This window comes from Petaurus breviceps, unplaced genomic scaffold (assembly GCF_028583685.1).
Source record: "Petaurus breviceps papuanus isolate PSGF00001 unplaced genomic scaffold, PetGlider_PUasm1.0 173, whole genome shotgun sequence".
Classification (NCBI taxonomy): Eukaryota; Metazoa; Chordata; class Mammalia; order Diprotodontia; family Petauridae; genus Petaurus; species Petaurus breviceps.
The window spans coordinates 7,871,630-7,886,235 of NW_027185759.1; the positions used below are offsets into that span (position 1 = coordinate 7,871,630).

A 14,606-nucleotide genomic window follows, 5' to 3' on the forward strand; every position below is an offset into this window, starting at 1 on the left:
CACTCCCAAACATCAGCTAAAAGTCATAATGTTGAAAACTGTAAAGATTCATGAGAAGGAGCAAAGTACATTGGTACAAAGAAAGAGGTGGAGGTGTGATGTTGTGATAGCCTCTGCTGGACAGACCTGACAGTCTTGATAATAATGGGGAAATAGAGGCACACTGACTGAGAGACTATATGTTGGGGTATAAGGGCCTTGTGCCTTCAATTATCTGAGAATCCAGTTTTCTGGAAAAGAAAGAATCCTTCTAACTAAAAAGTTTTAGTTTTTTTTTTTTTCAGTAAGAATATATTTTATGAGAACATGTGCCCAGAATTTGGTTGGTTTGGAAAAATAGTCCCCAAACATGTAGCAGCCCAATGAGCTGTTTATGTCTGCTGGATCGGATAGGGAAGCAGTTTAGGATGAATCATGATAGGGCAGCATTTTCAGGCTAGCTCTGAACTTTTCTGCTCTGTCCAAGTCCTCAAAACTTTATATAAGTTTAGTGGAATTCCCCAAGCCAGTGGAATACATGCTATGGGATGTCCTGCCAAGCAGGAAAGACTTTGAGGGCAGATCCAGGGACAGACTCCATGTCTCTCCTTTAATAAGGTATGTGTGCACAGTGGGTCCTCGATGGGAAGGCTGAAGGGTGAACTTCTCAGGCCACAGAACCTTTCAAAGTTCCTCTGCCCAATCAGGAAAAGGCTGCAATCTACACTGCAGAGGGACTGCCCACAACCACCAAAGCCCAGGTCTGTGAAGTCCAGAAATAGGCAGACCTCAGCTAGAGGTCCCACTGGTACTCTGCAGTGGGGGGTTCACTTACAGGTGCAGCTGACAGCTTAGCCTCTCTTCTACAAGAAGGAGATGGGAAAACTGGAGGCCATCTCTGCCGACACTGACCCCCCTGGACTAGGGAGAGGTGGACACCTCCATATGCTCACTGTTGTGGTTCCAGAATCAAAGGAAATGGCAAATTGGACGGAGAAAAACAATTAATTCAGGTCAATTATATATATATGATCAGTCAATGGCCTCCTGATCTAATGCCACATTGAGGGTGTTTCTGCCTTAGGGAGCTTGTTTCTCCCCTGTTTTCCAGATGTTGGGAGAGGAAATGGTTATGGCCTGGTAGTATGGAAAACTAACAAGGAAACATGGGAGTATCGTTTGTCGGCACAGAGGTGGAAGGGACCTTCCAGGCCACAGTAGCACACCTCATCCTTGAATGGCCAAGGCCGGGGTCTGAGATGTCAGGCAGCACTCTCTAAAGGTCAGGCAGTTTCCTAGTCACAAGTTTTGCTTTTCTATTAAAAGGCAGGCTACTTTTCCAGATTGGAGGCACATGCCAAGGTCCCATACAGTGCCTAACACAGTGCTAGGTATGGGGCAGGCACTTCTCAGAGTTGCAGCACCTCAGCACTAGAAAAGTTCCCAGGAGCAGTCCAGTCTAACCCATAGCTAACCAGGAATCTCTTTTATAGGCAACCTGACAAACAGTGACTGGCATCTGTATAAAGACCTCCTGGGAAGGGAACCCAACTGACCTCAAGATAGCCAATTGTTTTGGGTAGATGTAATTAGAACGCTTTTTGGACACTGAGCTTAAATCTGGCTCTGTGGTTTTCATTTGGTGCCATTAGATGAGTGAAGGAAGGAAGAAGGGAAGAAAGGAAAGACTGATTAGAGGAATCTTGCCCAAGCCCGTTCTCCTAAAATGATTACAGCAAAGAGGCATCTGCTCAAGAAGATGGTAGACGGAAGCGATGCTATTGCTTCCAACTGCTCAGGGGTCCACAGCTCAGCCTGTTGCACACCATAGAGCTTACTCTATAGTTATTGAGTTGAGTTGCATATATGAAAGCGATTCACAAAGGAAGGATTATGCATATTACAAAAGGATTAGCTGCAGGCTTCCTTTAAATAAGAGTCTCCGTGGCGTATTTCAATGTTTTCAGGTAATTAAATGCTTGTTGGGGGCAAAGACCCTCAGAGTGTTTGAAGACAGTGCCAACTGCAGATGAATCAGAAAAGCAGAAAAAAGCTAGAATCCTCAAATCCCATCGTTGGAAGGGATGAACCTTCGAGGTTGGCTCATCCAACTTATCTCTGAAATTAGATCAGAGCTACATGGGAAAATGCCATCAGATTTACAAAAGAAAAAAAAGTGCTGTCCATGGAAACTTCTTAAGTAAAGCGCAAAACCAGATGCAGTCATTTCTCTCTGACTCTGGGAGGGACACGGGCCACCCTTGCATCTCTGTCCTTGGAGCTGTTTTGCCTGAGGCTCAGAGTTAAAAAAAAAAAGTTCTAGATTGAGGTTATTGTTTCTGGGTGTACCTGCTCCTGAGCACTATGTTCTAATGGAAGGTCCTGGAGGGCAGGCATTGGTTGTTATTTATTTTGTCTCTGTCATTTTATCCTTCTTTCTGTTCCCAATGCTCAACATACAGTAAGTTCCCAAATGCCCGTCCCAGGAAGCATAGTTGTGATCTCCAATGGCAATATTCCAAAGGCTAGCTCAGGAGGAGGAGCTTGAGAGACCAGCAGAAGCCTCCAACCACCTTCATCAAATAGGACAAAGGAAAACCAAAGAGATTAAGGGACTTTAAGAGACAACACGAGACCCTCAGAGAACATCAAGTGATGAAACCCCCTTCCACTCTTGTCCCTTTTACAAGCAGCTAGTGTGTTACCTTAAAAGATTCTTGAGCAAATTATAAAGTACCTGAGGCCTTGTAAATGTCAAGCTCATCATAGCCCAACATCCATCCTGTCAAGGAAGAAAGGATTTCACTCTATTCATTGAGAACCTAAGGGAGAGAAGTCAAGTCTTGGCAAAAAAAAGGTAAATGGTAGACGCCCATCTTTGACAAGCAGCCCCTCCTACTGAGATGGCTCCCTTCTCCAGGTGAAAATCAGAGACAGTGTTCTTAAGTGTGTACTTATTAATCTTCATCCTCTATGGGTCCAATCGTCTGTGTTGTGTGGGACAATAGTGTTACTCATCACCCTCACCTTCTCTCTTCCCCAAGCCTGGGGCATGTGGCAAATATAATCTCCTTGGTGGGTGGGGGCTAGGCTTGTTGGTCTTCTTGCTTTTCCTCAGTTTTGCTTTTGTATCCCTAGTCCTTGGCACCTGCACGCACTTAATAAAAGCTCACAGAAATGAACTGAATTACTGAAACCTAGGTTCATATCCAAAAGTGCCATAATATTCTTGGTTGCTTGATATTGGTTGACTCCAACCTGACCTCCAGAAGAAAGGAAAACTCAATCAACACTCTGTAATCATGTGGCAAACAGAAGCAAAGGAAAAGAAGTCCAAAAGAGCAGTCAATAAGGTATCTCATTGCCTTTCCCATACAAGGATGCAGACCAAGGGCTTGGACAAGCCATTGTGGAGGGGCAGCCAGGCTGGCACTCTCCTGTATCCAAATTAAAACACAACCCCCTAATCTTTTGATGATAAAATCTGATTTTCCTTTTCCTCTTGAGCTGCTTTGGTAAACTGCAGGACTATAATCTGTCATCTAAGAAAAACTTGGGAGCTGACACCATTTCCTAGCTCCTAGTTGGAACGAGGCCACGCATGGAGTGTTTTGACTACTCCCGTTTAATATTAGTGTCATATGTAAAAGGCTGATCTGCAACAAAAATGTGAGGACAATCATTCTCCCTCACCATGAGAGTTAGAATTATCATATCCCAAAGGAACAAAACGTTTTCTCACCCCCACATCTTAGTTGATTTTACTTGATGTTTCAAAAATAAAATTCCTCCTTTTCAAATTTGTCTATTTTTTTTAAATAACCTTACACAACAGTGCCCAAATTAAAGCTTCCATTGAGAAGTGATAAAGTGAAGGACGGGCCATGGACTGTGACTTGAGACTCTTGGTATGATGATTCAGTAAATAAATGAAAGTCAGCATTGTCACTATTATCTTTCTTTTGCAGGTGACATTTCATGATCTATCTTCCAAAAAGGGTTTCTTCAACCTCGTAGAATGCTTGGAAGCCATATGTCCTTTGGTGTATCAGTCATGATATCATGAGTCGGTGGGAGTATCTCCATTGTAAAGGTAATGACAATTATGTGTCATTTGTTTATTCATTTATTTATTCAATTATTTTTCTTAAAGGTTCAGATATGATAAGTCTCCTTAGCTTGTGAGCTCCTTAAGGGAAAGCACAGCATTGTGTGTGTGTGTGTGTGTGTGTGTGTGTTTCTTTCTTTGTATCCCCAGGGCTTAGCACACTAGCTAGGGTATAGTAAGCTTTTTACTGACTGCTGACTGGACTGATGGCCTGTCCAACCACTTCACCAAAATATCTATTTTTGACAGACACTGTAATGGCAAAGGATTGGGTTCCAGGCTTGAGGAGAGCACTGTATTACATTTGATCAAATGCATCAAGTTTTCAGTCATCCCAGACTGCCCCTTGTCTCCAAAGCCCATCTCTTGAATATCAATTATCTCACAGTGTCACAAATTGCATGAAAATACAAATGGCAGCTTGTTGAAAGGGAAATGCCAAGACCCCCAGTAGACCCAGGAAGGCCCTAGCATTTAACCAGTGGTGACTTGAACACTTCAAGTGGAACAACAGAAGTGAAAAGGACTGTGTATGTGTGTCTGCTTGGAAAAGAAGATGAGGCATGGAGATATCAAGAATCGAAAAAGCAAAGAGATGTGCAGTTGACATGAATTATGGGGACTCTCGATATTCATGCAAGAAAAGGAAGGCCTTGATTAGGTTGGGTGACTCATTTTTGGACAAGTTGAGACATACAAGAATGAAGACGATAGCATGGGAAAGGGCTTTGAGAGGATGGACACAGCACCTGTGGCAGTGCACCCACAATTTCATGCAAACAGCAAGGTAAAGTGAAAGACTCAATGGAACTCTAAGTCACAGAAAAGAAATGATTTCTGCTTATTCATAGCAGTTTCCAGTTGAAGATTCCAAAAGTCTAGAAGTAAAATTCCCACCAAGGGGTGGGGGAGGGTGGTGGAGAATCTCATTCCACTGATTCATTGAGTAAATAATGGGAAATGAAGTGCTCACAGCCATACCTTACCCCTGACTCATGCTTACGATTCCCAACGAAGCCATTTCTGCATTAATTTTGATAGGATGTCCAGAGACAACGTTCAAAATGGAGATACTTAATGGAAGTCAGAGGCCACAAGTGTGAAGTGTTTGTCTTTATTATCATCATGGTTGACTAAGCCCAGAATGAGGTCAAACCACAAATGCTCACCCCAGACCATAAATCATCCTTTGTGTTTGAAATGTTCCTCATGATTTAGGGATTAACAAGACACTTCCTGATTCATGAGGCTCGGCCAAAAACTGTGCAAGAGGGATAGACTTAAGAAGAAAGAAACACAATGGGATTCTGCCAAAGAGAAAGAGCCCTCTACGTTTCTGAATTTTGCTCTTGTCTTTCTAATGAATTTATTTTTGGTTTTGTAACATTTTCCTGCTCTTGCAAATTCATCGGGGGGTTGTCAAGTCAGTTCCTTAACTGAAAATAAGGTGGAAATTAGCCTTGTCTCTTTGATCTTTCCCCTTAAAAGTCCAAGAGCTCTGGCCTCCTGACTTACTAGTGGTACATTGTGTAGGGTCATATCCTTTCCAGGATGCTTCTCCCCCACCCCCAAAGTCCAAATGTCTAAAACGGGTGCACATGGAACACTCTGTCACATTTCATTGGCAACACACATGTACCGTAGCTCCAGGCAACAGATGGGTGAGCAATTGTTTAGATGACAAATGTGAAATACTAAGGTAGAAGAGAAATATTTCTAGAAATGCCTTTAGAAAAAAGGAAAGAAAAAGAAAACATGCCTTAGCAAGCCAAGAGGAAAGGCATGAGGCTGGAAGGTCACATTGGTGTTTTCCTGACCTCAGTAGTGGCTGCCAACATTTCCCTAACACCCTTCATGACTTGATAATGGAGGAAAGATGGGGCCATTGACACAGAAGCTGACATTGTCAAGATCACTACATGGTACCCAAGAAAGGACACTTTCTCCTTGTAGGTTCAGGTTAATAGGATTTTGATTAACTAAGAAACCCAGAGCCAGTCAGGAAGCTCCACTCTCCAAGTTTCTATTCTTCCTTTCTTTACTGTCAGCCCACAGGCACCTGAAGTGAATGCTTTCACCTCACACCTCATCCTTAGAGAATTACAAAAAAATTCAACTAGAAACTTTGAATGTCAACCACAAATCATATGCAGCATCTCTTCTCTCTTGGCTGGAAGATATTTCTAGTGTTAATAACTTTCTAGCAGTTACTTTAAGGACCTGGTTTGGGTTAATTCAGCTCCTCTCCCTCCTCTTCCCCTGATACACACACATACACACACACAAATACCATGACAACACATTAATGACATAGGAAAGGAAAAGAAAAAAGCCAAGAACCCAGAGCTTGGTGTTTCAGAGAAGCAGGCTTTCTCAGTACTTTGTCTTGGGTTGGAATGTACAAATGGCTTTTCTCAGTTAAGGGAGAGCCCCACTACAACCTGCGTCCTCATAGTCACTGGGCGCATACTGGGACTTCAGACAATTAAGGATTCTCATAAACATATTTTCATCTGCATAGCACACAATGCCTTGGATTTTTTTTCATTTTTTCCATGTTTACCAGGCTTCAAAATATTAAAACCAAATATATTTCTTAAACATTGTAATTCAGAGAATATCTGGGATGAGCTACCTCTTCCCTTGCTTGGGCATTTATTGGGAAAGAAGGACAGTCTTTCTTTCTTTTTCTTTTTTTTTTAACAATATACAATCCTATCCTTAAAGCTATATTATCTTTATAAATCATGATATAAACAAAATTTCATGCAACTCAATCAGAAAGACCCATGGTGGTGAAGTCGTCATTCATAATAAGAAATAATTTCTGTCAAAGTCAAAGAAGGAAAATAAAATCAGAGATTAAAATGAACAAAATCCTGGAATAAGCTAATTTCAAACGTACATTTCTTGTGAAATATTTCTTGTGAAAGGAAACACACACACACATACAAACTCTAAATATTTCTATGTCATAAAAAGTGTGCACATTTATCATTACAAAATTCTAAGAAAATCTATATTAAAAACAGATTTACTTTTAAAATCTTTGGCAAAGATATATGAGGTTATGTGATAAAGACATTTAAAGATTGTGAGAAAGCAGTCTTGTGCTGGTATCCAAGAGTCATGCTGTGGATCTGGGGCCAGGACAGCCTTGCTCCCAGAAGGCCTGCATGTGAATGTGGGAACATCCGATTCTGGTGGCGCCTGCTGAAGATGGCCAGCATCCTCTTCCTCCCTTTGCACTAAGTGTGACTAGATAACCGCAGTCTTCATCTTTGGCCAATCATGACTCTTGGGGGGAGTTAGCTTTGTCACTTATAAAAGAGAAAGTTCATTCCTCACTGAGGCAGGCACTTTGCTTTTTGATCTAGGGAAAATATCTTTCCACTGACATACCCATTGGAAAATAAGCTATGAAATCATATGTCAGTTTATAACTCTTAATCCCCCCCCCCAACCTACTAGTAATCAGTGCTGAAGGCAGTCTGGCTCTCCCTTAGGCTTAATCCTCGGAGTTTGCTCATTGCAACTATATTAAAAACTGCTTCCCCAAGGGGGTCCAAGTCTACCATAGTTCCTATTGCCCAACCTGTGAGTATTGGAAGGGGCAGAGGATGGAGCACTGAGGTATAGGGGGTGTTGTGTAAGTGTTGAAGATGGTGATCATTGAAACTTATCTGGTGCTCTATCTGGTGGGGCTTCTTGAACCCTGTATTATGATACCAACAAGCAAGCAAACTCCAAATTAACTCAGACAAGCTGTAGTGACTCATTGCCAGGCAAGGTCTCTGAAGAACAGGCTGGAATGGACCAATCTCACAGATTTCAGAAGGTTCCCATTAGAATCAAATACATTTGCAGAAAATACTGAGCATTCTTGAGGCAGGACTGAGAATTCCAACTATGACAATCAAAAAAAGTAGAAAGACTCATCTCTCAGCATGGAGGGATGGGCCACTAAATTTTACTTAAAAAAAAATTTCAGACCTTATGGATAGAATTTAGAACTTTTGCTTCTAATTTCTTTAAATATGAGAAAGAGGAAGAAAAGCATGAAAAGGATTCTTGTTTGTAAAGAAATAATGGTTGTGAAGAGAGCCAGGGGACTGCAGAGGGTTAGCCTTGGAGGGCAGATGATCTGATTGGGTTCAGAAAGTTCTGCTTCTGACACCCACCCCCTAGTGAGACCCTGGGGAACTCCCAAGCTGTGATCCAGACATCTCAGTGTCACAGTGAGAGACCAGGGATTGATATGCATCAGGAAGCATGCCCCCAAAAGACCATGCCAAGCTACCTCCATGGCGCTGGATGAATCCCAGACTATAAGACCCACACACAAAGTCCCCACCCCCTATCCACACCACTGAAAAGCCAAGCCTTTGCCACTAACTGAAACATTGCAAGTTCCAATGTCTTCTTTTCAAATAAAATAAAATATTTTAAAAACAGCTTTAAAATATTTTTTAATTAAAAAAAGCCAAATTGTCTTTAGCCAATGGTGATTTATTGGAGCAAGTACTATGGGTTTAAGTCCTTAGCTTCTTGTCTATGAAAAAAATACATATATATATATGTATATGGATCTGTGTGTATATATATATATATATACACACATCCATATATGTGTTTATATATATGTATCTTTAATCATGGATTTTATTCACTTTTTAATTTTTTTCAGTGACTTCCTTGGCACATGAGGAAAAAATGCTAGATCTACTCAATTAAAATGAGTCTTTAATGAAAGCTAAGATGACCCTCATAAAAAGTTCATCTTCTCTCTTGCTCCTTCTTTTCTTTTTGGAATTTATCAACTAAAATTTGACAGTCATTTGGAGTCCTGGTTTGCAACCATCAGGGAAAGGTTGGGAGGACAGTAAGCCTTACAGCCTTGCAAGGAGGCCGATACTGTTCCTTTCAGATGGTTGTGGGAGAGGGGGAAATGGTGGCATCGCTCCAGATGAAAGGAATCATTCTAGTGGGTTCCATTCAAGGAGAGTCAAATTTGCCTAGGCTTCTCGGACAAAGCATTGTGGATAAAAAGGACTATTCTAATTGGAAAAAAAAAAAGAATTCTAAGAATGCCTAGCTCAAACTCTCTGAAAGCTCCTTGGGTCTCCTGTCTCCATTTGACAGTGAGATGCTCCTTTTGTTTGTGAAATCAGGGAACCCAAGTCAATTCCCTTGAGACATCTATAAAGCACTGAAACTGTGAGAAAATGCAGATGGGGGGGACCAACTGAACTGGCGATTTGGCCATTTAAAATAGCTTAGCTGATGACCACTACAGCTTGAGCCCGATGAATGCCAGAGGTCACATCCAAACCAGACTTTGACTATGTAATATATTAGTTACATTCTTTGTACACTAGTGAAAAATCATTTGTGATTTTTTTCAAGGCACATAATTGGTTTTAGAGTTCTAGTAAAACACAAAGACATAATTTCCTATATACATAAACAGAGTGTCTAGCCTTGGTGAGCACCAGATACAAGAAGCCAACACCCTTTATCGAGGGGCTGGTGAATTTGTACTAAAGAGCCTAGAAGCTGGCAGCCCCACTGAATAAATACTCTGCAACAGTAAAATACTAGGCTATAAAAAGCTGTTTAACCAGAAGGCGAGTCAGGCAAATGCAAGTACGAAAAGTTACAGGAATGAGAATATAAAAGGGATGGATGAGAACCATCCATGTGCTTGAGTGAAGTCCTTGCACAGAAAGGTCAGCCAGGATTCAACCTTGTGAACTGGATTGTGTTGTGCTTCTGGTGAGTTATACCAACAAGCCAGTGGATTCAGTGTGTTTCCCAGGAGAGGGGGATAGGAAAAAGAAGGTCAACAATGATACCCATGGGCTAAGGTGGCCACTCCTCTCATTTCCTGCCCTTTCCACCCCTAGAAAGGTGCCATGCTTGACTGCAAAGTGAAATCTCTGAGACATGCCCCTAGCCCCTGCCCTGTCCCCACCCTTCCTTCCCTACACCCTCCCCCAATCAGATAAAATGGACATCAGCAATTCTCAGAGGTCAGTGCTGGCCTTGGCAGTCAGGACTCTGATGCGGGCTGAGTTGCAGTTCTTGCAGAGGATGTGTCCATCCAATGGGTAGCAGCCCTGATTGTCTCCTTCAGACAGGAGGCCACCGCAATCCTAAGAAAAAAGGGCAGAGGAAAGAGGGAGGAAGGAGAGAGTGAAGGGGATGCAAAGGGAGGAAATAATTATTTAGTAAATAACTACTATGTACAAAGTACTTTGGCAGATATATCACTTTATCCTTGCAATAACCTGGAATTAACTATCATTACCTTCTTTTGCAGCTGAGGAAACTGAGGCAGGCAGAGGTTAAATGAGTTATCCAATCACAATGCTAGCTAGGAAATGCACGAGGATGGATTTGAAGATAGGTCTTTCTGACTACAGGCCAAAGTTCAATTCATTGTGTCATCTAGTTGCTTCTAGAAAGGGAGAGGCCATGTCTGCCCGGAGTGCTCTGACAGTTTGCATTAGGGCTTCCCGATGGAAAAACAGAACCTGTGTGGTCAGGGCTGGAGAGCCAGGGAAGGACCATTCAAGTCCCAATTTCTGGCGTCTTGTGAAGACCCAGGCCTACAGATGGACAGGCATGCCCTTTGGGGCCCTCTGGTCTGGTTAGAGCTGGATCCATCGGCAGAAATCCAGGTACTAAGAAAATGTATTCCAAGCACTTTACAAATTGTTGGCCACTAAATCAATCCTGGTGATGATGCCTAAGATAATAGCAAAACAATGGGGGGAGAGGGAGAGTCACACTGACTTTTTCAAACAAACTCAGTTGTGGAGGAGGAGGAAGGAGGGTAAATTCAGGCTGGAGAAAAGCAGCTCAGCAGAAGCAGGGCTTCAAAGAAGAAGAATGCTGTCATGCCGCATCTTCTTTGAACTAATTATTCTTGTTAACAAGGTGCTAACTTCAGTTGTTTCTGCACTTCTAAATGAGTAAACACGCTTCTGCTATCCTCTAAACTTTGGTGTGCAAGGGAGAAGTCCCCATCACCCTCCTATGGGGTTAATGGAATATCAGATCTTCCCCAGCCATTAATAGGTCTATGTGAACACGTGTCCACTTTTTTCCCTCAAAATAGGAGCCATGTTCCCAGGTCTATAGGTACATAGGTGTTTTAATCAATGATTCTTGCTGCTTTGAACTCTGGCCCAATTCACAGATTACTAGCTGTGATACTTTGCTTTCTTAGTTGGTAGACCCTATCAGGGGGAGGAAACTTGCTTGAGGGAGGAAGCTTGCTCTACGGGAGGCTTGTTTGCAGGAAGGTTTTCACAATTTTTGGCACTGAGCCAATTAGGCATTGAGTCCTGTGGGTTGTGATGCCTTCTGGCTCTGAGCCTATTAGTATAAAACTATATATACTGGGAAGTTGATATTTGACTTTGAGCTCACTCATGGGAAGGATGTTTCTTTGTGATGTGGCCATTGTTGAGGAGCTTGACTTCACAGTGTGGCCCAAGAGAGCATTAACTCTTTTGGCTGTGGCTCTACCATTACCTCATGCTGAACATGGTGTCCACCAAAACCTCCAAGGTATGACCCACACAAAGGTCGGTCCAGTGGTTGGATGAGGGTTTTGATTGGTTCTGTTTTGTTCCATCAGGTGGGAATTATAGAAAGGGAGAAGTGTATTTAAAATAAGAGAAGGCACCCTGCTTTAAGAAAATATAGAAGAAACCCCTCAAATATGGTCTTCGATGCCTCTCTTGTGCTAAGAAAGTTCTAAACTGAAACACGGCCTGTTGATTATGACTGTTCCAACACAGTATGGGGCACCTTGGAGGGGAGTGAGTCCTGTCATTGGAAGTACTCAAATAGAAATTAGAATAACAATTTTTGGGGGTGTGGCAGAAGAGTCCATTAAGCTCTCTCAGTCTGTATAAATGTTGTTGCTGTTGTTATATTCTTTAAGGGGTGTGAGTTGGATTGGATAACCTCTGAAGTCTCATGAATCTATTCTGTTTCTGTGATCCTGTGATTTTAGTATAATCACAAACAACAAACCTAAGGATGAGTCACTCAACTTTCAAAATTCCAGGACTTTCTGCTTCTGTCTCTGATTAATCTTTAATGTAATCAGAGCTGGCATGCATAGATATGGCATTTTAGGTTTGCAAAAAACTTTAAATATGTTATCTCACTTGATCCTCACAACTGTGTGAACTAGAGGCTATTGTCCCCATTTTACAGATAAGGAAACTGAAGCTAAGAGAGAATGTAATAGTTTCTTGGTGTCTCACAGTAAGTTTCGGAAGCAAGATTTCAATTCGAGTCTTCCTGACTCCAATTCCAACAGTTTCCTCACTCTGTCACAAATCTGCCTCCTTTGCCTAGTCAATACATCTCTGTGACTTGGCACTACTAGTCTCATCCTCGCCCCGACCCCACCTCCAAAGTCTTGCCTGCGAAAACTAGACTTGCTGAGGGCAGCTGGACCATTGGAGGCAGAACTAAGGGCTCGTAGAGTCATGTATTTTAACTTTGAAGTTGTCGCCCTCGTGGAACTTAGGCTCTTGTGGCATGGTTAGACTACAAACCTCACATCGGTAGCACTGAACATGGAAATCTCGATCCAAGGCTACGATACGGACAGTTTCCTCCTGGCCTGGGGCAGGCATGATTGGCTCCTTGCACACAGAGCATCGAGGGGCAAATTTTCTGGAAAAAATAAGAAAGTGGGTCTCATTAGAGGTTTTGCCTAGCGAGCTCTAGGGAAGAGGCAAAGAAGAATGGAGGGAAAGCATTTGATACATATCTGAAGCCTGCTTATTGTTCATAAGACCATTCAGATTTGATCATCTTCCAGTATGAAGAACCTAGTCTCAATAATGTTCAATTCAATATAACGATGATTTGTTGGATTCTATGATACGCAAGAAGAGAAGGAATTGACAAACCACTCTAGTATCTTTGTCAAACCAAACGAAACCAAAATCCTGGAGGGGTCACAAAGGATTGGATATAACTGCAAAACCTAATGACAGTTATGTGCAAAACCCTGTGCAAGGTAAGGATGAAAAATGTTGTCTATCCTGTCCTCAGGTGCTTCTGCCTTCATGTTAGATTTTTACATTCTAACAAAAACTTTTGGAAATAGTGTGCTGGACTAAAATACTAATCCAAATGATGGCAAACGGGGTCTCTTCCAACTGCAAAACTTGGTGATTATCTGATTCTCCAGGGAGTCAGGCAAGAAGTCTGTGTATTATTCATCAAAGATCCGTGATCTCCTTTCCCTACTCAAGGCAGAGCAGCCATGAGAATGTGACTATCAATTGGTATCGATGCTGAAATACATTAGCCAACCTAATAGTTTGGATCATCTATGGGGTTAAAGGCCAAAGGGTCCTTCCTGTGTTGCGAGGAGCAATGAGAATGTACAAAAAGCCTTCTTCGATCCTCAAGGCACTACACAAATGGTAGCCATTAGTCTACAGCTGGTAAGTCCTGTTGATACTATCTCTACCATGCATCTCCCTTCCATGACCTTCTCTCACTTCATATCCACCACCTAGTTCAGAATCTCTCTCCTGGATTCTTAGAAGAGCCTCCTGTTAAGTTTCTCTGCTTCTAGATATTCTTCATTATAAGGGACAAGTTGGTATTCCTGAAGCATACCTCTGGTCATGCTACCCCTATGCTCAAAGTATCAGTGGTTCCATTTTGCCTCTAGAAATTATTTTTTTTCAAAAATGTATTTTTGATGTTTAGAGATATTTAAAACCTGGATGCAATCTCCCCTTTCCTTCCTCATGAATCCTAGGGACCAAGCAAATAAATGTATTTCTGTTTCCAATGAAAACCCACTCCATTTTTGACCTCCAAGCCTTTGCATAAGTCATTTTCCAATGCCTGAAATATTTTCTTCACTTTTACCTTTGATTCAAACACCCCCATCAAGATTCATCTCAAGTATTGACAGACCTCAGCACCATTCTTGCTCTCTCTGGTCCTCAGTGCACTCCTCCAACCTGTCTGGGCTCCTTGGAATTTATCTGTATAAAATGTGTGTTGACTTATTGGTGCACATGCTATTTCCTCTGAAGCAGAATATGATCTCCTTGAGGTCAGGGGCCATTTCATCTTTGTCTCTGTATCTGCACTGCAGTGGTACTTTAATAGTTGTTGAATCCCTAATTGTTGAATTGAATTACTAATTAGTTAGGATACATCACCAAGTACCAGGATGTTTCTGTGGGATGAGAAAATATCCATTCTTGCCACCACCCACTAGGGCTCCCTTTTGGTTGGCTCCTTGGTTCTTCATGTTCTTGGGTCTTACTGAAGAACACCCATGGGAAGTATGACTCTGCCTCCTCCCACCATCCCACTCCACCACAATGACTATTGCCCCAGATTTCTCAACTCCCAGCAATAGATGCACAGAGACTTGAGTAACTGGTCTAATGTCACACAGGAAACCATGAACAAGCATATTTTTGCCTCATGACCATACTCCAGGCTCTCCTAGATG

General features: G+C 42.1%; 1 protein-coding gene across 15 annotated transcripts in view; it reads right to left on the minus strand.

Moving 5' to 3' along the window:
- Positions 1 to 262: 262 nt before the first annotated feature.
- Positions 263 to 14,606, minus strand: part of LPP (LIM domain containing preferred translocation partner in lipoma) — a 704,807-nt gene continuing 690,463 nt past the window's right edge. For all 15 annotated transcript variants that reach the window (XM_069083318.1, XM_069083326.1, XM_069083316.1 and 12 more), the window contains 2 exons: positions 12,670 to 12,790; positions 263 to 10,242 (listed from right to left, as the gene is read on the minus strand). In XM_069083318.1, the coding sequence (XP_068939419.1) occupies positions 10,114 to 10,242; positions 12,670 to 12,790 (250 nt within the window). In that variant the 3' untranslated portion in view covers positions 263 to 10,113. The remainder of the gene's footprint in view (positions 10,243 to 12,669; positions 12,791 to 14,606) is intronic.